Raw genomic sequence first — 25,000 nt, forward strand, 5'->3', positions numbered from 1 at the left:
AATTATATATATATAGATAGATAGATAGATAGATAGATATATATATATCTTCCTCTCCCTCTCTCTCTCCCTCTGTCTTCCTGTCTTTTAATCTCCCACTCTCTCTCTCTCTCTCTCTCTCTCTCTCTCTCTCTCTCTCTCTCTCTCTCTCTCTCTCTCTCTCTCTCTCTCTCTCTCCCTCTCTCTCTCATATACAGTCTCACACACACAAACACAAAACATAATACACATACACACACATATGAATCTATATATAATTTTAGATTATGTATAAATAACGAACGTGCCCTGTTGGTCCAAAAATGTAAGCCGCCTACAGAACGTTCAAAATTGTAAGCAACCTAGCAACTGCGATGAGCACAGTTTTCTTATCTAACGGGATCTACACTTGCCATAGTTTAGCTAGTATGGATATCAATTAGATCGGAATGTTTATCTTTAACCTTTCTATACCAATCTTCTCTAAATTGACGTGTCTTGCCAAATCGAGCTCTTAATTCAGAACTTACTTGATGTCGTACGTCTCGGGATTTCCACTCTCTATGGGGGAACTACATGTGGGTTGCCGTTATGAAAAACACTTGTCACTTATTTCAAAAAATATGTGAATAACGGGGGGGGGGGGGGGGGTTGCGCTCAAGTCGACTTTTACCACGAAATAGGCTCCGCATCACGTTCGTGCAAATAATAGAAAGTGTACCAACAGCGGTGTGACAGTCATACACGTAAACTTACTTACTTACTTACTTACTTACTTACTTACTTACTTACTTACTTACTTACTTACTTACTTACTTACTTACTTACTTACTTACTTACTTACTTACTTGCTTGCTTGCTTGCTTGCTTGCTTGCTTGCTTGCTTGCTTGCTTGCTTACTTACTTACTTACTTACTTACTGACTGACTGACTGACTGACTGACTGACTGACTTACTTACTTACTTACTTACTGACGGACTGACTTACTGACTTACTGACTTACTGACTGACTTACTTACTTACTTACTTACTTACTTACTGACTTACTGACTTATTGACTTACTGACTTACTGACTGACTGACTGACTTACTTACTTACTTACTTACTTACTTACTTACTTACTTACTTACTTACTTACTTACTTACTTACTTACTTACTTACTTACTAACTTACTTACTGACTGACTGACTGACTGACTGACTGACTGACTGACTGACTGACTGACTGACTGACTGACTGACTGACTGACTGACTGACTTTCTTACTTACTTACTTACTTACTTTCTTACTTATTTACTTACTTACTTATTTACTTACTTACTTATTTGGTTGGAGATAGGGATCATTGCAGGCGGCACATTTATGTTAATGTATTATTTATTATAAAAGCACAACATTACCAATTACGCAGATGACTACTATAGAGCAATTTGTCCACAAGTCTCACCCATAGGTGAGTAAAGCAGTTGTTTAATGTAAAAAAAAAAAAAGGAAAAAGGACACATATCTCTTTTATGAAATGATATTAACATGAGTGAATGTTTGTGATTTTTAAAAAATCAAAGATTAATAATACTGATAAAGGTTAAGAATCTATTGCTCTAAAACCATCTCATTCGTTTAAGTGTGAGGGCGCAGCTTTGTTTGCCAAAGTTGAACGTGCATATTATGTAGGCTATACAGTATATACACGTATGTATGTATATATTATATAAAGAGAAGGAGGAGTGTGTGTATGTGAGAAAGGGGGGGGGTGGAGGGGGAGAGAGAGAGAGAGAGAGAGAGAGAGAGAGAGAGAGAGAGAGAGAGAGAGAGAGAGAGAGAGAGAGAGAGAGAGATTTGTTAGCGTTTGCTGAGCCAAGGTTCCATGTCTGTCTTACTTACAGTATACATGAATGAAGCCGGCATGGGCGCCATGGATTCCACACGGGTAAACAACAGATTCAACGTGTGGCCAGAAGCCGAGAGCAGACATTGCTTTTTGTTATAGTCGACTGGGCAACAATATTCTTTGAGATGTTGTTCGTTTTAGAACAAGAAAATTAAACCGACTCGCAAAAAGAAGAGATTCGGACCAATTGCAGTCTACAAGCTCTGTCTGATTCTAGGTCTCCTTGTATTAGGCTTGTATTGGGGGGGGGGGGGGGGGGCTCTCTGAATTAAGTGGGATAATAGTTTGGGTTTTTAACTAAAGGGCGCTGTTCTGGGGGAGGGGAGGGGTCCTCTGTAGAACAAAATAAGCAATAAAAAGCGAGATACGAACAATCACATCACCCATAAAAATTCAAACTGCTTGAGTTTGAGATAGGTAGGGTAAGCTGAACCCAGTTGGCCGTAGCCTTAGGAGGGACATCTCTAGACAAGAAATTTGCGAGAACTCAAGTCCATTCGATTACTCGAGTAGTCGAGCATTTAATCCCTGCGAACACTCACTCAAATTGTTTAAATAATCGAATACTCGTCGAGGCAAAGATCTCCGAGACTCGGAGATTAACTCTAGTAGAGGCTTTTCGTAGAGACAAAGATTTTGTTATAGTTTCATCGTTTTTGTTTGTTATTGTATTGTATTGTATTTTTTTCTTTTCTCTTTTTACTTTGTGCACTATTCAGACCAATTATTGGTGTTAATAATTGTAATATGAGCGGCGTAATTAGCAGTTCAAATGTATAAATGATTGGAAGATTATTATAGTAATGATAATAATAACAATAACAATAATAATAATAATAATGATTAAAAAATAACAATGATACTACTAATAATAAAAATAATAATAATAATATTAATAATAATAATACATGTAATAATAATAATAATAATAATAATAATAATAATAATAATAATAATAATAGTAATAGAAATACATGTAGTAAATAATAATTGCCATAGATCAAGCCATCCCCGCAAACACAGAAAGGCAAGCAATCACAGCTTCCGTGTAATTATTGCGAACTTACCCCCCTCCCCTTTTCGAGGAACAATCTACCAGTCTAATTGTTAGCTTACATAATCAGTGCTTCTGAATGTTTATGGGAATGGGCCGACAGGGTTGAGCAGGGTATTCATGTGTTCATTGGCAATTTCATGAACGTCTATAATTTAAATTTTTACGGCCAACGTCTATGGGTGAATTTGACTGCGACGATTTTCCCAAACCTAGGAAGGCGGACAGTGATTATTTGATTATGTAGACTCTTCGCCCATGAGTGTCAATGGCACTGAAAAATTATGAAGCAACAATAAAAAGAGCAACAACAACAAATTGTTTATTACAATGTAACCTGTTTTACCCAAATGTAACCTGACTTCTAAAAGGCTGGAACAAAGGATTTAAGACAAACATGTTAAAGGCTGAAGAATTGGATAGTCAAAATATGTATAGTTTTAGTGGAGACAGTGGAGAGAGGTAAGAGGAATAAAGGAGTGATAATGAATGTAGTTGGAATGAGAGTTGGAAGGAGAGCGATAGAGAAGGTGAGAGAGAGAGAGAGGGGGGAGAGAGAGAGAGAGAGAGAGAGAGAGAGAGAGAGAGAGAGAGAGAAAGAGAGAGAGAGAGCGTAAGAGCGAACGAGAGAGAGAGAGAGAGAGAGAGAGAGAGAGAGAGAGAGAGAGAGGAGAGAGAGAGAGAGAAAGGAGAGAGAGAGAGAGAGAGATAAAGAGAGAGAGAGAGAGGTGGGGTTCGTGAAAAAGAGAGAGGGAAGAAGAGTGGGAAGAGGGAGGGAGAGGGAGGGAGGGAGAGAGAGGGTGGGAGAGGGGGGACAGGGAGGGAGAGGGAGGGAGAGGGAGGGAGAGAGGCAGAGGATAGATTGGAAAGTGTAGGGGGAGGGAGGGGTAAATAGACAGTACAATCTAATAAACTTTTTACATCTCATTTTTTATCATTAATTTTGCAGACGAACGCCAGTGTTCTTGAGAGCTTTTCCCCCCACTGAATCGCATCAATCAACGTCTTTATTTGGAATAACAACCCAATAACAAGGCCGTCTGAACTGCAGTTTATTGAAGCGAGTCACAACACTGACTGATTGAACTCTTTCTGTGCTAAGCAGAAAAGAAAATCATGTCTTTCTTTGTGACGTTGGTCAGTGACAATCTAGTGACCATTGCCATATTCCTCCTGGTTCTGCTGCTGGCAAGGAGACTCCGCCCACGACCTGGACTGCCCCCTGGTCCCAGGGGTTGGCCGTTTGTTGGGAATCTCTTCTTACTTATGAAACCTGATAAGAGAGAGGTGTTCAGGTAAGAAAATGATCGTTGTTGTGTCGATGTGCATCATTTCACTCAAACAAACAAAACAGAAAAAATAATACAATTTACTTCTTGAGACAATCAAACTTTTCTCTTTTTTTTTCTTTTACGATATTTCTTGTTACATTTCCATTTAATCAAATTTCCTTGCTATACTATCACTTTTCAGCTTCCCTTGTCATGCAAGCTATAGAAAATAGTGTACGAAGGGTGCGCTAAGGCATGCGTATTACAACTATCCAGCCATATTGCGAATGGGAACATCAGTAGGATTTATTATTATTATTATTATTATTATTATTATTATTATTATTATTATTATTATTATATTATATTATATTGGAGCATAACTTTGAGTTGGAAGTAGAACCTTCTGAAAGTCTAGTACATCCCTTTGAGAGCCCAATTAACGAAAAACTGTCTGCATAATGGATCAGCATCTAAAGATAAGCGTGCACACAGGGCTCTGAATCTAGGAGTAGGGGATACTTGTAAAGAGTGGGAAATGTCAAAATCGTATACGGGTGCACATTAGCAGGATCAGATCGGGTCGGGTCGGGTTGCTTAATGGCAGCTTCAGTGCACACACACCTCTCCCTCGTTGTCAAAATTTACCCAGAAATTAAAGAATAGCAACATTTTATTAACTATGTCAGTAATCGTAATACAGCTTGCCTTGTCTTAGCCTCTTTGTGAGCATATTATATAGTGGTTCGGTTCGCGGTTTGTTTGTTCTTGTTGTTGGGTTGTTGTTGAGTTGTTGTTGTTGTTGTTTTTTGGGGGGGGGTTTGTTTGTTTGTTTTTACATTTTCTTTTTCCAGTCACCTGCTCTTCGGGGTGAGCAAACAAGAGCAAAGAAGGAAACTGTTTACTGAATAAGTAACTTCTTCTTTCTCTTCAGATAGTATTACTTTTGCTCTGTTGGTATAGTTCTCGACCATGGTGCCGATGCCATTGGCTTAAATCCACCTTAGTGCGTCCTGAAATTAGTTTTTTATGGGCAGTTTTTTAGGCCTCCAACAAACTTGGATCAGCGAAGGACACATTTTATATGACTTTACATAGTTATTGTGAGTGGTCAATCCCTTCACTCTCCAACGCTTTACTTCAGCATAATGCACAGTGATATTGCCCTTGTATTCATCATCAACCAGTGCCAGATCTACGACAGACATCGGCGATTATGGTTCTCCGTTCATTCCTTTGCTTGGATGCTCTTTTTAAAAAAAAGCTACGTTTCCCTGATCGTTCCCCGTTACCCGTTTGTTTAGATTACCTACGTATTTTGCTCTGGGCCTACCCCTGCCTCGTTTGTCTTCAATTTTGCCAGTGAGAGCTAGTTGTTCAAGACTTTTATGTCGATTCAGTGTCCCAAAAACTGCTTTTGTCGTCTCCTGATAGTTTTTAACAGTGAACGTCCCACGTGGGCTTCATCGAGCACTAGATCTATCTCATTTGATTTTTTTTCCTTCCACGATATTCTCAGCAGTCTCCTAAACCCCGGTTTAATAGAAAAAAGTGACACTATCAATTGCTCACAGAAAAAGAAGAATTGCAATAGTTACAGACAAATTCAATTAAATGAGCCTAAAACCGCGAAGTATAAAAACATCTCAATGACATAAGGCTTCTACGTGACTGTAAATGCCTGACAATTTGCAAAGATTGAAGATAAAATAGAAGCATCGGTTATGTGGTTTCTGAGACGAGTGTTGAGAAGCTAGTGGAAGGAAAATACATCACATGAGGAGGAGCATATAACAAGTCCACGAGGGTTGTTCCTAAATAAGAACAAGTTGGAGTAGGACGACACGTGAGTTTTGTGGGACGCTTGAAACATTGAAGGCAAATGAGGCAGGAGTAGACCCAGAAAAACTTGCATGGAAAACCTGAATCGATGGGTGACGGGGAAATACCAGAACGGTAATACTTTCGATTCCTTTTCTAGCCAGTTCATAACTTGTAATTATTACGCTGTAATATATTTTAAGAATGTCTAATAAGCTGCAATAAGTCGCTCTACATTATTTTTTGCTGCTCTCAACAGAAAACTACGACAAAAATATGGGGATCTGGTCAGTCTCTCGGTGGGTGGTCAGCCCATTCTGCTGGTCAACGGAGTCGATAAACTGCACGAGGTCTTTGTTGATCACGGAAAAGAATTTGACAAACGACCTCAGGTCTTCACCGTCTTGAAAGTGGGACAAGGCAAAGGTATGATAATAAAGATAACTAGAGTTAACAAAATCTCAGATTTGGTAAATAAAAGAGGAATGAATGCCGTGTTAGAACACAAAGGTACATAGCTTAAATATCCTGATGTTTGTCTATAATTTTCTTTCAATTTAAAAAGAAGGCAAATAGCACCTCCTTTTCACAAGCGTTGACAAACACATGATGGTCCCCCATTTTAATCATTATAGAACCAACTGCTCCCTTTACTCTATTTTGATTTTGCAATATTGCATGGGTATACTTTTAGCGTGTGGTGTGGTAGCTGTGTGTGTGTGTGTGTGAGAGAGAGAGAGAGAGAGAGAGAGAGAGAGAGAGAGAGAGAGAGAGAGAGCATGCTTGCATGTGATTTGGATAAGCTGGAGACTGCTGGGCACTGGTGTCGAAGCTGATTGACTTGAGGAAGGATTATGTCAGAACTTGAAAAAACACGAAGGTCCCCGCATTACAGAAAGAAGTGTGACCTCTCAGTGCCAGAGCTCTGAGACTGCATAGCATAGCATAATAATAATTACAAAGTATTTTTCTCTCACCACAGGTTCCCTTGCCAAAGTAACTGTATGCTCTACCAAACGACTTTCTTGGCTCGAAAAACGAGTTATGTTTACTGCTTTCACTATCAATTGTCCCTTGCCAAAAAAAGGTCCAAAAGTAAACAAACTCTTTAACGGAAACGGCGAGTCGGATATATATATCTTCGTTTCTATTACATATAGCAGTATTATGTTTCTTCGACGCCTGTATGCGTTTGTACTTTTTCCTTGCCTTTTGAAGTTGGAAAAGAATGGCAAAAAAAAGATGTAAGGCTTTTAAACCGTATACACAGAATAAATGTAACGAAGGGTGCCGTGAGATCATTCAGAGATAGGTGCACCCGCTTTTTTTGTAATGTGATCAAGTATTTCTCCATCCAAATATATATTATATAATATCATGTGTTCTTATACACAACGCTCAAAATTGCAAGTTTTATTCATTTTAGTGTTTCGGAAACAATACCTATGCCGTGGTATTGAGCTTACCACTTTGTATACACAACAACTAAACATCAACATGCTGTAAATGCAGTTTGAAATCTGCTGTACTTCTACTCTCCCCATTACAATCTTAATTGCAGTTTTGAATTCACCCCACTCCCTCTCCCCCCCCCCCCCCCCTACCCTCCTTCCTTCCTAGGCCAAATCCCCTCTCTATTCGAAGTGACAACGACCATCCAATACACACAAAAATCTATGGTAACAGTAGCAAACAATAAAAATATGATCAAACGAACAAGATCGACAGGAAAAAGCATCAGGCCTAGGCCTAAGAACAAGAAACAAGCAAACGGCATTGCTGAGACTTTCTTTGATTAGCCTTGTTGGCGATGTACAAGCAAACAAACAATCAAAGCGCGCACCCTATGCCCTTTCTCTGCCTCGGTGCTCTGAACACACCCAATCCTTTCAACGTTCCTGGTTTCTGCGCCAGACCCTTGATTCTCGCTTCCTCCCTCCTCCTAGTCTAGGATGCTGACCTGGCCTCGATAGATTTTCCGCTTGTGTAAACACACCTGTGCCAAAACGGGCGGAAAGCGATTCTGCTGTTGTAAACTCGGGTGTGTCTTCACTTGTGTCTGCCCTGATCTATCTCGACTGAGTTAGTATACTCTTCTAGTTCTAGAACGGAGGGTGTGCTGCTTTGCCACTTTATACTGGGTGGCGCAGCTGTACGCAAGTACACACTCACCTTATTATGTGCACTTTGTTTTTATTTTGACCTGTATAAATTAACAACGTACAGGTGTCGGGATCAAACGACGCTGTCTAAACAATAATCAAGAGCAGACGTACACAACTACCATAATTATCTCAGTGAGAAATGGGAAATTTTCCTTGTCCATTTTCTTTTTCCAGACATGCACATTAACATTATAAAAGTTTATCTTTTATTTATTATTTTTCACGAGGTCTGTCCTGGTGGGGGGGGGGGGGGGGGGGGGATAAGTTCACAGAGCAAAGTAATTCAGACTGATGAGATAATAGTATTATTAAGGACAGGGTTAAAGCCCCTTTCACCCAGAAACAAGACGTACACGTTAAAATATTACTTACTGGTACTCAGGCGCGGTTCGTCCATAGAGCAGTGCTGCCCAAAAATTTTTAATGTTCCATTACGTAAAACACCCACAATAATAAAATACAAACACTAGCCAAATATCATAGCAAAACAAAATTCCTCATCGGCGCCATAACTGTCATTTCTATGTTTATAGCGCTGTAACCATCTACTATGCCATGCCAAAGTCCACGCTTTTTAGCTAAACAGAAAAAGATATTCAACAGTGTAAACTGACCTATAAATCTCTCTTGTGGATAACCCAAGCAATGACGACACTCGTAGCGAGTTTGGCGGTATATCAATATTAATAAGCCGGCACATCTCAAATGTGCTTCTGCCGAATAGTGCCGAAACATAGCCCACAGTAGGCAGTCTAAAAATAAACACGATAGACCCTACGCTATTCTTTACCAGTATTATGTGAGCCCCGGAGCAATCCAGCGGATCAAGTGAATTGTGATTGGTTCATTGTTTGCCTTGCCACTATTTTAAGTGATTCTGTAACCGTGACCCTGAGGGAGGTGAAAGTAACAGTCCTATGAATTGTGCTTTTGAATGATTTTGTAGTGGAGTAGTGAAAAGTTATTACATGTACTTGAGTGTTCAGTTCCAATACAGGATGAACGAAATTGATGTTTAGCTAACAAACAAAGTTGGTACTAGAAATCAAAGCGACAAGTAAAAAAAAATGAAAATAAAAGCACGAGGCCCTCCCTCACCAACCCAAATATCCTAAAATTATACACTGTCTCATTTACTACGCTCTTGACTATCTTCAGCATGCGATAGCTTAATTATTATTGTGCACGCCAACTTTTAGCCCCACGAGCTGCCCCTGCTGGTACTCGTGAATTGATGGACTCAAGACAAAACTTTAAACCACTTACCTAATGTAGAGTAGCCTACTTAACTGGAAGTCGCTCAAAATTTCTCTAGATTTGCGTCATGGCGGAGGTTAGTCTCAACACACTGTAATTTTTTCTACGATATCCTAAGACAAACGAGGTTTATTTCATCTTCCTAATGGTCCCATCCGATTCAGGAACAGTTGTCTCAGACTAATTTTGTTGTTTTGGCCTCAAATACGAAGGAGAAGAAGAATAACAACAGTATCAACAATAACAACAACATCAGCAACAACAATAACAGAATGTAATATAGAAAAATGATAATAATGAAAACAATATTATTTATAATATAACTGATAACAATAACAATAACTATAATTAATGACACGACAATAACAAAAACAATAATAATATTGATGATGATAATGATAATAATAATAATAATAATAATAATAATAATAATAATAATAATAATAATAATAATAATAATAATAATAATAATATAAAATAATGAAAATAGTAATAATATTTCAAAATGTTTTAATTATATAAATTATTAAATTATTATTGGTATTATTATTATTGTTATTATTATTATTATTATTATTAATATCATTATTATTGTCATTGCAATTATTATTATTATTATTATTATTATCATTATTATTATTATTATTCTGGGCTCTCGTGGCCAAGAGGTTAAGGAGTTTGCCTCTCATTCAAAGGTCCCGGGTTTAAATCCGGGCAGCGACCGAAAAACATTTCTTCTCTAAAATTATCTCCTTTCACCTCCTTTCCTGCTCTCTAGCAATGTTCTGCCGTCTGCTTTCGTCTCCTCTTTCCTCCCCCATCCCCTCACCTGGGCTCCTGACTCTTTCTGCAGCCTTTCTACTGCAACTCCTTGGCTCCTTCTTACTGCTGTCTATCAGCCACACCCTTGATCTTCTGGTAGGAAAGATCTACACCTAACCCTTTCGGACTAGGGCAAAAAATCTCGGAGGGGCCGTGTGCAAGTTGTGCACGTTAAAGACCCCTTGGTGGTCAAAACTCGACAAGAGTCGACTTCGGCCGCCATCCGGGCAAAATTCAAAATTTCCTACCAACTGAAAAAGTTTAACGTGTCCCGCTCTCATATGATCTTATGCAGTTGCAAGCGCCGTGAAACACTTACACAAAAATAATATATTACTATTATTATTATTATTATTATTATTATTATTATTATTATTATTATTATTATTATTATTATTATTATTACTATTATTATTATTATTACTATTATTTTTATAATGCTAATGTTACATTATATTATTGTAAAAAGCAGGTCTATTATTTCCCTGAAAGGTATTAGAATTCGTTTCACATTTTTACCCCCAGAACTCATCTAGTTAGTAACTAAGATGAGAAACTGAAATGGCTACTTTAAGTTAAGAGAAATGAAACGTCTAGGGGTCTTTCAGCGTATGAGATCTAATTTTGATTTCTTATTAACGGGCTAGGTAATTCAGTAGTGGGACAGGGATCTGTGGTGCAATGATGGGCTCTTTGTACATAATATTTTGGTCAAAGTAAACTTTTGTTCTCTCTATTCGGGACTAACTTGACCTGTACGGACATTTGAGGTCCCCACTTTCTGTGCGGGTCGATACGGTCGCTGTGATGTTATTTGCTAAAGACGCTTGAAACGTTTTTTAAGAATGAGGGGGTGGGGGAGGGGGATATATTTATTTTTGCCAGAAATTCTATGGAGTCTCTGTCTTTGTGCTGTAATGTAACATTCCCCATAACCGGCGCCCATTGTCTTGGATATTGTCCATGTAGTCTTTGTCCTATATATTATATAGTCTGAACTGTTCCTATCAGGGTGCAAAGCATGTTTTACGATTAGCCATATCTTAGCACAAACACATAATCGATTACAGACACCAATAGAGAAAGAAAGCAGGCCTATTTAAGTGTTTGCGACATTGAGTCCAAGATCCCCCTCTCTCTCTCTCTCTCTCTCCCCCCCCCCCCCCCCAAAAAAAAGGATGTTGTGCCTATTTAAGACCATAATTATTTTTCTTTTTTCTTTTCTTTAAAGTAAGCATGTCAGATTTTTCTAATGGCAACCGTGAGACAGTCAAAGCGTTAGTATACGTATCAAGTTTGCCTGTTTGTTTGTCTGTCTGTTAGCTTCCGAACTTTGTTTATTCTATAAAGCGTGTAGCCTTTCAACGAGGATTTGTGTGCCGTCAAACGTGGTGATGACTATACACGCATTGGTGTTATTGTATCAATATCTCCTCATCCTTGATACCGAACGCACACATCCAATTTGATCCACTTGTTCCAGTCGAGCAAGAGCTACCATTTTGGCACAATGGGACCGAATTCAACTAAATTTGACTTTGATCTTTAAAATCAAACATGTCTGTTTTTCGAAACAGCAAGTTGAGTCGGTAGTATTGTCATGTCTCACAATGATAGCTTTGCACCTCCTCACCCCCCCCTCACCTCTCATTCAATGAAGGAAACACTGGCTGGCCCGACTAAATCAAATGGATCAAGCCTTGGGCGTTACCTTGTGTTGCCTTCCATCTGTCCAAGTTTGGCATGTGTATAAAGGCCTTATCAATGCTATGTACAATGAATGTTTAGCTAACTACAAGACCGGTCTTTCGAATTTAATGGTGATTTCCGACAGGCCAACGTCAAGTGAATGTGTGTGTGTGTGTGTGTGTGTGTGTGTGTGTGTGTGTGTGTGTGTGTGTGTGTGTGTGTGTGTGTGTGTGTGTGTGTGTGTGTGTGTGTGTGTGTGTGTGTGTGTGTGTGTGAAGGGTTTGGGGAGGGAGGAATTCAAACCAGAGCCACCCGCATCGAAGTCCAGCATAAAACCAGTTGAGCGTCCCAGTCTTAGCCCACCTTTTTCTCCGAGATAATCTGTTTCATGTTGGTTTGTTAACATTAATTTACTTGCTTCCTCAGCTGTTGTGCACTCATCAGGACATGTGTGGAAGGAACACAGAGGGTTTGTCCTCAGCAACATGAAAGAACTTGGAATTGGAAAAACGACATTCCAACAAAATGTCGTTGAGGAAATCAAACCGTTTTTGGACGTCCTCGACTCTACCAAAGGAGATGATTTCGACCCGCGTTTCTGCGTGCAAACAGCCATGAGCAACATCATATGCTCCATCTGCTTTGGGAAAAGATTCGAGTACGAGGATCCCGATTTCAAGGACATTCTCAACATCTTTGACGAAAACATGAGAATATCTGGAAGCACCTCTATCGTCAATTACTTCCCTTTCCTTGAAAACTTGCCGGGAGATCCGTTTAAGTGCGGTGCTTGTCTTGACAACGTGGACAAAATCCAGGTGATTCTGAAAAGATGGATAGAGAGGCATAGGAAAACCTTGGACCCATCCAAACCACGTGATATCATCGACAGATACATCCTAGAGCTGGAAACCAAGCGGAAGACCGGCGAAGCCACAACCATGGACGGTAAGAACGGACGTTCTCTTTTTCTCCTATTATGCGCTTCACAGGTAGATAATTCCCCCCAAAAAGAACATCTCTGAGTATGTACGTTTTCCTCTTATTAGTGCAACAGAATTCAAATGCAGCACGTTTTTAGAACAGTTTCTATTTTTTGTGCTTTCTTAATTTCCCACCGGCCGTATAACCATGTTTGTGTTGATGTGCTGCATTATTTTGTGCTGAAGTTTATGTGTTAACTTTTGTTTCTGGGGGTCGGGGGGGTTCTTTTGTTTTCTTTTGTTTTGTTTGGTTGTAGTTGTATTTTTGGGAAAGTGTTTTATGCGCTTGCAACAACATAAAGTCATATGAGAGCGCAGGACACATTAAGCATTTTTCAGTTTTGTAGAAATTAACTTTGAATTTTGCTCGGGTGGCGCCGAAGCCTACTCTTATGCTTATCGATTTATAGGACCACAGAGGGATCTGTAACGTGCGCAACGTGCACATGGGCCCTCCAACATATTTTCGCCTTTATCCGAGAAGACCAGGTGTTCGATCAAACCTACCCTAAGATCAAGGGTATGGTTGGAAGACAGCAGTAAGAAGGAGCCATGGAGTAGCAGTAGAAAGGCTGAAGAAAGAGTCATGAGCCCAGAGGAGGGGGTAGGTGGGGGGGAGGGGGGCAGAAAGTGGAGACAAAAGCAGAAGACAAAACATGATTAGAGAGTAGGAAAGGTGAAAGGAGAAAATATTTTAGAGAAGAAAATGTTTCATCGCCTTCAGATTTCGAAACTGGGACCTATTGAATGAGAGGCGAACACCGTACCTCAAGACCACGAGAACCCCCGTGTTGACGTTTATTCGGCTGTGTTGTGGTTAGGCGTCGTGACTCAAAATTGTGAGATTGTGAGTTGGAGGCTTCGACGAACAGCTTGATCCGGTGTAGTCTCCTTGGTAGAGGCCCTTTATACGAATATTCCAAAGTTGCTCTGTCGCATTGGAGATGGGCGATAAGTTCGGAGATCCGGCGTCTTAATCAATCTAACAGTGTTAAACCAAAACAATAATTTCGTGGTTTTTTTCCGACGTTCCTTCCAAACTAGACACAATGTGGGCCATAAATGAAAAACGGGGGGCTTAGAGCAGGCATAGACAAGTGTGCCCCAAGTCTGGGGCCTGGTCAAGCGATTTCGAATATCTTGGAGTCAAGACAGGATAATGTTAAAAAGTGGCATAATGACAGTCATTTTTCACTCATTGGCATTTCACGAGATAAGATATTAAAGCTATTGCTTTCAGGTGAACCAGAAAATAGTAAATTTTGTTTTCAAGACAGACAGTTTTGTTTTTATTCTTTTTCAAATCACAATGCACCACATTCATTATCAGTCAAACTTACTGGGTCAACTCACAGGCCAGACTGAAACTGCTCGAGGGCTGAATCTAGACCCCAGGCCGTAGTTTGCCCATGCCTGACTTGGTGTCTATTTAAAAACAAAGACACCAAGAACAACAATAAAATAAAATAATTTGTTCTGTTATAGTTTATTAGATCGTCTCTTGTTTTTCTTTTACAGAAACTCAACTGCTAAAACTTGTTGGTGACCTATTCGTCGGGGGAACGGAAACAACCGCCACCACATTACGATGGGCCCTTTTATTTCTTGTCCGACATCCTGAAATGCAGCAGAGAATCTACGAGGAAGTCATCAGTACGTTAAAAGGCCGCACTCAACTATCTATCCTGGATAAGAAAGGCATGCCATTTACAAGTGCTGCTATACTGGAAATCCAAAGACTGGGGGACATTGCTCCGTTCGTTCTTCCTCATTCGAATTTCGAGGAAGTAACTTTAGGAAAATATACCATTCCAGCTGGTTGTGTCGTCATTCCCAATGTTAACTCGGTTCACCACGATCCCGATATTTGGGAACACCCGTTGGAGTTTCGACCAAGCCGCTTCCTGGACAATAACGGGAGTGTTGTGAATCGAAAAGAATTGATGCCCTTTTTTATTGGTAAGTTCACCCAAATATAATGAAAAGATGTCATTCATCAGTATAAAATTGTGAGTCTATTAATTGTGCTGGGTCCTTTCTATTTTATCGCTCTCAGGGTGGCAGGCATCAACAAGACTAAAGTAATAGAAAAACACAGGCTGAAAAAGACGTAAGAGGAGGAGCATATGTATATATATATATATATACATATATATATATATATATAATATATATATACATGTATATTATATTCTGGAAAGTTCATCACTTTGGTCGCCTATACTTCCGAACCACTTAACTTTCGAATTTGAACAAATTAACGGTGGGTCATAATCATTTAGATCTAAAGGGTGCACCGTTATATCAAGGGGTCTGAAGTCACTGTAGTATAATTTTCAGTTTTTCATTAATTTCGTTTAGATCTAATCTTGGAAAAGTTTGTCTTCTAAGATGCCATGGTAAACAAGTGAGGTTTCCGTTCACAAGCTGAATATAATATTTCAAAAATTACTATTTACAGAAATGTTCTACTTAACTGATGTTCTCCGGAATTTTTGTTTGTTTTACAATGGTGTGTATACATAGTATCACAAACGTAGACAATCCACAGAGTCCGGAAACCATCTGATCAAGTACTGTTGACTGAGATTTTCACGCTCATGAAGTATTGACTCGGACAATAACCTTGATTATTTGGATCGGTAGTATTCAAATAGATCTGGAATCAGTTATGATTGATTTGAGGAACAATTTACTCTATAAGTAAGTAGATCTAGATCTAGTCTTTTATCCCTGCTAGGAACTGACTCTGGACAAAGGCTTAGTATTGCATAACTGATTACACCTAAATGACCCTAATTAAAATATTTCTTTCAATCAAAATATGTCTTAGTACAGGGCAAGATATTTTCAACAGTTTAGTGAGGTTTCATGTCTTTAGATTTACTAGGGGCGGAGTTATTCATGTTAGAGTAACACATCCCGCATAGTCAGAAAGCGAGCGGCACCTCTGGTCCTGTAGAACTGAAAATCAAGTGTGAGTGCCGGCATGCACCACAGCATTGCAATCATGCTCCGTCTACTAAAACACAAAGTAAGCTGTACCTGGATTATGCCGTGTACTCACAGAAAAAAAGACATTCCTAACGAAGGTCCAATAACTGTGTTGATAACTGTGTCTCTCGGGGAAAGTGTGTCGTAAACTTTTCACGCCATTGTTAGGGTTGATAGACTACAGTTTCGAGAGTATTTATTTATCTTTTAACCTTTTACCTTTAGAAAAGAAGAGTTTCATTAAGAAATGACAGTGGGAACGGGCTCATTCTTTGCTAAACCCTAAGGATACTTGATTGGCTGTTAGGTTACTTTCGTTGTAAGCGGTGACAACGGTGATTAGATAAACGAGTAAGTGTGTGTGTGTGTGTGTGTGTGTGTGTGTGTGTGTGTGTGTGTGTGTGTGTGTGTGTGTGTGTGTGTGTGTGTGTGTGTGTGTGTGTTCACTGCGTACAAATAGAGGCTGGAGATTCTGAAGCAAATAGTATGCAACTTTTTTCAGAGTCGGGGGAAAGGGAGGAGGGAGGAACTCAAGCCATTTATCCCGCCACTACGTACACCCTTACCATTATGATTGATCTGAGGACCTGGTAAACTGATTAGGATCCTAACTGTTGACTGCAGAAGACGCAAGTTCGTTTTGTTAATTGGAAATGTCTTTAATTATAAATATCCCCGTCTTTATGCTGGGATACTGCGCCCAACTCAGCCCGGGTTGGCCTTTGCAGGCAGGGCTGAAGTAACCAGCCTCCTAAATGATATAAATTGAGTTGATAGGGGTGTAAGTTAAATCGTTCCAATCACTCAGTCAAGAGTAAAACTATAAAGCAGTACCCTGTCGTCTGCTACAAGCGGCAGCGCTCGATATTCGGAACGTAAATCTACTGCAAGCTTCAAAAGGCGCTCACATGACCGGCGATGATGATTCATAAAAGACTCCAAGATGTGTGCAGCCACCCATGAAAGAGACGAGCCTACGGTGATGCGGTTATCTCGCTTATGAACTCACCACCTGTAGCAACAGCTACTTTGGCTTTTTAACTCTAGACGGTCAGAGAGATCGTAGTAAGAACGTATAGCTTTAACTCTTTGGAGACACGCGTTCACGTCATTCCACAAATGTTGAAGGTGTGCTGTTTTAGGACACTTTTAAAAAGACGCATGACCGCGTTATTCAAACACAATTTTTAAATTCTATTTTATCCGAAATTTACGTGCAACGACATGCGTACTATAAAATTTGCAAATTCGCATTTCTGCGTTGTAAATAATAGCTGGAAATGTGCAGCAACATTGCTATTGGTCTACTGCACATCGTGTCTCCTGCGACCGGAAAGAGTTATGTGTCTGGGCAATATTCAACTTCTTCGCGATCTTGTAACCTCACTCCATACAGTCATACTTTTGGCGATTTTAGTGAGAAGTTCACTTGTCAAATAAGGGTATGCTTATCCTTATTTTGTAATTGATCCATTGATCCATGTCCCTTTAAGCTGGTAAATCTAAAGTTTCAAAAAAGTCTACTACACATTTGAGGTACATAGTGAAAGAATGAAAGAGCAATGATCATAATATGTGCATGTGTGTGTGCATATGTGTGTGTGTGTGTGTGTGTGTGTGTGTGTGTGTGAGTGTGTGTGTGTGTGTGTGTGTGTGTGCATGTCGTGTGCGTGTGCGTATGCGTATATAATGTGTATGTGTGTATGCGTGTGTGTGTGTGTGTGTGTGTGTGTGAGTGTGTGTGTGTGAGTGTGTGTGTGTGTGTGTGTGTATGTGTGTGTGTGTGTGTGTGTGTGTGTGTGTGTGTGTGTGTGTACGTGTGACAGAGTGGAGGTTCATCATAATTATTGTGGGTTAACTAAACGTTGTCCTATCTCAAGCGCAAGCAAGAGTCAATGTAGGCTAACATGATATTCTGCTGGGCGCATCGATATGAGCAAGTAGTGCCATTGGAATGTCAACAAACAGCTTCACTACAATTCACATTGTAGGAGCGATACGACTTAACATTTTCATACAAACTTGATAGGGTTTGTGTAGAGAAAAGAAATATAGCCTATCACTTTACTCAGAGTTTGTTTAGTGGCAACTCAAAACCTTATATTATATTGCAATGTTTGGAAATAGTAGGAACGCTATTAACCTGGCACCCCTGTCATGCGGAGAAACGAGGACCAGCGACATGTGTTAAGAGGAATACCTCGATCGTCTTGATAGTATTGATCATGGTATCGGTACTCAAATGGTTTTGATTGGGGGGGGGGGGGGGGGGCATCTTACAGAATATTAAGCAAAGATGACGATAGAAAATAGGCCCTCAACAGGCTGTGCATGCCTCTATAATTTATCTTTTGTTTGTTTGTGTGCTTTTTCTACAAACAGTTTCCAATTATTTCAATTTCAGGTCCACGGATGTGCCCGGGCAAATCTCTTGCCAAGATGGAGGTCTTTCTTTTTCTCACGTCAATCATACAGCACTTCGAGATTCTTCCAACGGACTCGGAAAGGCTTCCAGCTTTAGAAGGCCATGTGGGAATCACATACGTCCCCCATCCTCACAGCTTACGCTTTGTGAAACGCAGACATTAATTGTTGTAATAGATTGTAGTCATATTTCTTTTATACCAAAGACGTCATTATATTTTATCGTCAGAGCATGAGTATTTGAGAAAGGCTGAAAATACGAGAATGAATTAATAGATTACCTAAAGTACGATTTATGTTTTGTACAGCGTTTTGCTGCATGGATAGACAGGGAATTATAATAACTATTATGATTATTATGATGATGATCATCATCATCATCATTATTATTATTATTATTATTATTATTATTAATAATATTGTTAATATTATTAATATATTATTATTGTTGTTATCATTATTATTGTTATTGTTATTACCATTATTATCTTTTATTATTATTATTACTATAGTTGTTTTATTTTATTTTTTATTTTATATATACATATATATATATATATATATATATATATATATATATATATATATATATATATATATATATAATTTATTTATGGTATGTATGTATAAGGGTAAACATTACATTACCGTAATTAAACAATTTAATCCATTTTGAAGATTAACATTTTAGCACGTTAGATTCAGAATGTGGGAAAATGAACTCTTGTTTACAACCCTTATTTGCCATTTAACACTAAGCGTACTGCGGTTCACAAAGTTGAGATAGAAAAATGTATACATTATACTATCAGACAGACGCAGTCGGACAGAGAAACAAAGTAACCTGTAGAGAAAGTCTTGAGTAGGCTGAGGAGACAGTTGTACATTGTGTTATTGGGTATTATTATCTAACATTTTTTCGTTAAGGTTGTTGCAATGTCTGTGAAAGTTTTCTATAAATAGAATTTAGTTGTGTGTTTTGTTGAGGGCTTTTTCTCTCTTTTATACAAGATTGCAATTTTTTACATAATTTTCTTCTCTATTGTGAACATATTTATTTATGATATTATACCAGTCCAAACCTTGTGAATTACTCTGGGTTTGTTTGTTTGTTTGTTTTTCTTAATCTGTTGGTCGCACGCTCCTAGTTTATGTTGTTATATTGTTATATTAATATTAATACATGCTATGTAGGTTTTATATATATATATATGTATGTATATATATATATATATATACATAAATTATATATATATACATTCGAACCTGTGTAAGACGGAATCGCAAGAGAGCAAGAATAAAATTGTCTTAGACATTTTCCAGGTGAATTGAAGGGGGCGGGGATGGAGTGGGGTTTTAAAGGCCCAGTCGGTGGGATCAAGGGTCGCTTGTCCGGTCGGTAAGCAGTGGTCAAAACTTCACACCTCTCAACTGCTATCTTCTCTGATAATGACATGGGTCAGTCTTACTTATCCAATTAAAACCAATGCTTGCATTTCATAGGACCACTGTTCGACCTATTAAAAACAGAAATGTTTGAACATCTCCTTTGCTTCCACCCTTAGCCCCACCCATAGGTGTAACAAGTACAATCAACCAATGCCACCCCTCACTGCCACGTAACAACGACTCGAGGAACTCTTGTCCCTGATGGGCGTACGATCAGGGCGGCAGGCATTGGTCAAATTAATTTTACACCTCCCTCTGGCTTCTGGCTACCCAGGAAAGTCTTCGTAGTGGTTTGGTACTTAAGCACTGTCACTGGCACTCGTGAGATTTCACACCCACATCACCCAGAACCCTGACCATCTGCATCGCTCCGGGCCTAGACCTTCTCAGTTTGAACCACAGAATTCTACACTTATAGAAGCAGAACTCCCTCTTTGCGATCGCTGATTCGCTGTGAGGAATTGAAACTAAAACATGGCGGTCTGTTGAGGGCACCTTTGGGTGCGCCGCACAGCGAGGCTTCGCGTTGCTATGCATGCTGATGCTAGTGGTAGGGCTTGGAAGACACCTTACATCAGTATTTTAAAACTTTCTTCGAAGAGGAAATATAGTGAAACAGTCTAGTGCATTTTTATTGCCAACAATATGTCATAATTGGCAATGTTACAATGTTTTTGTATTTGTATTGTTGGTTTGTTGTTTTTTTAATGATGGGATGGGATCTAGATCTAGATAGATCTAGATCTCTAGATCTACTAAAGATCTTCACAATCACAATACACTTGATAATAACACTAATTATGAACACTAATTCTGTTGGCAAAATATCTAGATATAGTCTTGACTAGTACTAGATCTACGATAAAGGGGACGCTGACAGTAACATGTTCACTACAATAATATTGTCATAAGGCCATCCAAAGCAAGCAGAAAAGAACAATATAAGCCTTTTCTTCAATTTACTAGAAAGAGATAAATAAATTGAGCTTATATTGAGGAAATGTATTATTTCTCACTTTAAGAATTCATCTCTGTGTTTGCATCAGTAGTGTGTACAACAACATGCTTTGTTTAAAGCACGTGCGAGTCTAACAAATACAAGAGATTGGAAAATGTGTCGGTTGCACATAAAATACATAGGCCTATTGTACATGCTGCCAAAAACACAAAAATGCAGAAAAGGCCTCAAAATATTGGTTTACACATAAAAGCCAATAATGCAAAACAAAGAAAACAAGAGTGGAACTGGCATATGTTTCCTGAATATATGTTCAAAGTCATTTTCTGTGTGTTGGGAGTGTGATTTCTAATGCTTAACTGATAGGCTTATTCAGATGTGATCATGAAGAAACTTGTGTGTACAGTCACAACAGAAAGAGTTCCATGGTGAGTGATCACTGGTCAAGGATTTCAGAGCTGTGTACATTTTGAGAAAAATGTTTCCCAATACCCTGGATCACATGTCGAGGGGATGGGCTTGTCCCCCTGTAATCCCCGCACACAGTAAACAAACACAAATTTTTGAACACGAATAAGAAAAAATAAGTGGTCTCTTGTCCCGGATCAAATTGAAGTCCTGTTTCAATTCGATTAATTGATAAAAGTGCGTATCGCAATGCGTTGGCCACCCCTGCCCTATAGGCATATGCTATTTAATAAATGCATTCGCCAGACCTGGAATCTTTAATGCCCGCACACAGTAAACAAACACACATTCATGAACACGTATTAAAAAAATAAGTGGTCTCTGTCTTGTTACGGATCAAATTGAAGTCTTGTTACAATTCAATAATTGGTAATAGCGCGCATTGCAATGCATTGGCTAACTCAGCATTATACGCTATTTAATAATACATTCGTCAGATTTGGAATATTAAATTATAATCATAATTATATGAGCCCACACGTGGGAAGTGAAAGTGGAAGGAATTGAAAATGCTTTCAAAAACAATTATGAAAGTAACATAATAAAAGTAGGACTACATGTGCTTATAAAGGCCCAAAAAGGTGTACGGATGCGGAAATGAATGTTTCGGATGAAAATAATACGCTATCTCTACTACTGTAGCATGCGGTCAAAAATGTGATGCGTAACTTATTATCAAATATCTAGGCTACTGAACTATCGCACACCTAGATCTAGATTCTCCTACTTTTACACAATGACTCAGATCTATATCAAATCGTCTTAACCGATGTGTAGAATTCTGTGGTTTGAACTGAAAAGGCCTAGCTCCGGGCTCACATAGAGATAGGGTAACATGTACCTGCAAATCGCGGCATAGTCTTACGTTTAGGGCAGGCGGAACCAAACTTGTGAGTTTTGTTTCAAATCAGGGCTGAGCGGGCAGAGCATTTTCCGTAAAACCCTCGGAAGGGAGCGGAATTTTCTTTCAGTTTCCGCATGGAAAAGGTTTCCGTTTTATTCAGGTATTTAAAGAGGAATATATCAAGGGGGGAGTGGGGAGATTCGGTTAAGACAGGTTTCCGTTTTACACAGTATATATGTGTGTGTGTGTGTGTGTGTGTGTGTGTGTGTGTGTGTGTGTGTGTGTGTGTGTGTGTGTGTGTGTGTGTGTGTGCGCGTGTATATATATATATATATATATATATATATATATATATATATATATATATATAGATATATATATATATATATATATATATAATATATTTTATTTATCATGATATTATGGAATTAAACCAACTGAGAGTTGATGTATATGAGCATTCTTTTAAACCTCTGCAAACATTTAGATTGAATGAGGTTGTGCTTTCGTCTGTTTTTGTGTTCTCATACAAGAAATCTGTATAGTAGTTCAAACATAAATTATTAAACTTCGTGATAATGCTTCATGGTCCGTGGTAAAAGCATTCAGGGGAAGAGCGTCTATATCATCAAAAAATCACAGCTTCCCTTCCTTTATTTGGTAACATAATCGAAGTCAAATTCACTCACAGACGTAGACCGTATAAATTTGAATAGAAGTTCATGAAATCACCAATGCCAAAATTGTTACTTTGCCGTAAAAAAAAAAATTACCCTGTCTACCCCTCTCGGGCCACTCTCATAAGCAGTCACAAGCACTGATTACGTTAGCTTACAACCAGACTGGTAGTCTACCTCACAAAGAAGAAGGGCGAACTAGATCTAGTTCCTGATAATTTCATGGTTTCTGGGAATGCAAGTTTTTCTTCTTCTTTTTTATTTCTTTTTCTCGACTGTTTACTGCTGTATAATCAGATCATGGCATGATTATGATATCGGCTCCTGACCATGAAAGGCAAGATGAAGACAGCGCAATTTAAAACCAAATTGAAAATACATTTGCTTTATTGTTACCTCTGTTTTTTGCCTTCTGTTTGTGTATTCATATATTTAGTTACATTTACTATTTAGAAATATTCAGGCAATTATTCCCATTGCAAGTTTAAAAGTTATAACTACATTTTGCTCGAAGTCGAAATAACAGTTTAATTAGACGTATCTCAGTTCTGTTGGCGAGTGAACGTACGTAACAATAACTCGGGAGAAAATGTGCTTTTATTCATAACTCACTCAGTGATGCTGCCTCGAATAAACAGTTTTGTTAATTATGTTCCTATTGTGGGAAAGATTTTCCTGTGTCGCCTCATCTTTGTTTGTACACCTCCATCGACACAATTTAGATCATGTAGGAGGCAAGCTTCCGGCCCAGCCTGTCAGGGCCCACCCGGGCTGAGAGGGATACATCCCAGCTGAAAGACAGAGATACCCGATAAACATTTTCTCCCCACTTGGAAATCGAACTCGTGTCTTCTGCTTGCGACAGCGAAGCTCCAGCCCGTTCCATCACAAACACCGGTAACCTCATCCCACTCTGGTTCGTTGTCTCACCCTGTCAAACAAGTCAACCTTCGCCCCTGGAGCCAATGCATCATAGCATACAAGCTCCATCTTTTTCAACTCAAAGTAGGGACCCTTTACCACTACAGTGCCTCATTACCTCCCTAGTTTAGGAACTGTAAGAACAAGGAACATCAAAGATTAATGAATTGCAAAATGTCATAATTAAATTTAGAGAATACCGTCAGGCATCATCAGTACACAAACTGCCTGCGTGCCTTCAGAATGACAAACAGGAACAAAGGGCTTAGTCTATGATCAAATTTTGCTTTCAACCGCCACAACATTTGTGACTATATGACGACGTCTTGCTGTCACTACGTATTTAGAATATGTCTACTAGATAAAGATAATAATAACAATCAAACATAAATAGATACCACTTTAATGATCCACGTGGGAAATTAGTTTTAAAACGGCTACATAAACATACATATTAAAACTCAAAAGCATACATGGATTAATAATACATAATATCATAAACAGACAATCTATTCACCATTGCTGGTCTCCACTGTGCAGCGCCCTGTTTTTGATGAGCAAGGGTCACTGAGTTACTGTGTGCTGCTCAAGGACACACCCAAGTGACAACCCACTATCCTCCAAAGCGCTGTGTCACCGACACACACTTGATATTTTGAGCCTGAGCTCATTGACGAACTTTGAACTAATACTGCAGAACGGACGCTCTCGAAGAGCAATGGCTCAATTCTGGAGTATTATTTATAACAATACAAAACGATCGAAACCTATATTTTCATAAATTCTTTAGCTCAAAATTATGAAAATTTGGCTCCATCATGTACTTAGGAACACTGAATGCTTTAAGTTGAGCTCTGATGAGTGTTGTGTTACTTCTTCGCAACGCTCAGGGCAACTAGAAAAGCTGTAATTATTTTATATACCACTCCACACCAATCACCTCAACCAACCCCACCCCCCCTCAATATATTAATTAATTAATTAAATTAAAAATAAATAGAACCAACCACACAAAAAAAGAAAAGAAAGAATCTCCACCCACCCTTCCAGAGAGAGAGAAAGAGAGAGAGAGAGAGGGGGGGGGGGAGAGAAAGGGGGAGAGAGAAAGGGGGAGAGAGAGAGAGAGAGAGAGAGAGAGAGAGAGAGAGGGGGGGAGAGAAAGGGGGAGAGAGAAAGGGAGAGAGAGAGAGAGAGAGAGAGAGAGAGAGAGAGAGAGAGAGAGAGAGAGAGAGGGAGAGGGAGAGGGAGAGGGAGAGGGAGAGGGAGAGAGTCTTCGCCGTTTAATTCATTCCTCAAAAGCAATTGCTACAGACTGGATCACTAGGGCATA

The 25,000-nt window shown here is 39.0% G+C and overlaps 1 protein-coding gene across 2 annotated transcripts in view; it reads left to right on the plus strand.

Annotated features, from left to right (window-relative positions):
- LOC101852552 (cytochrome P450 2U1) overlaps window positions 1-18,710 on the plus strand; it is a 28,308-nt gene extending 9,598 nt beyond the window's left edge. For both annotated transcript variants that reach the window (XM_035970597.1, XM_005101637.3), the window contains 5 exons: window positions 3,877-4,222; window positions 6,279-6,445; window positions 12,379-12,900; window positions 14,454-14,894; window positions 18,334-18,710. In XM_035970597.1, coding sequence (XP_035826490.1) covers window positions 4,044-4,222; window positions 6,279-6,445; window positions 12,379-12,900; window positions 14,454-14,894; window positions 18,334-18,518 — 1,494 coding nt within the window. In that variant the 5' untranslated portion in view covers window positions 3,877-4,043 and the 3' untranslated portion in view covers window positions 18,519-18,710. The remainder of the gene's footprint in view (window positions 1-3,876; window positions 4,223-6,278; window positions 6,446-12,378; window positions 12,901-14,453; window positions 14,895-18,333) is intronic.
- The last annotated feature ends 6,290 nt before the right edge of the window (window positions 18,711-25,000 follow it).

The sequence above is a fragment of the Aplysia californica genome, unplaced genomic scaffold, assembly GCF_000002075.1.
Source record: "Aplysia californica isolate F4 #8 unplaced genomic scaffold, AplCal3.0 scaffold00292, whole genome shotgun sequence".
Taxonomy (NCBI): domain Eukaryota; kingdom Metazoa; phylum Mollusca; class Gastropoda; order Aplysiida; family Aplysiidae; genus Aplysia; species Aplysia californica.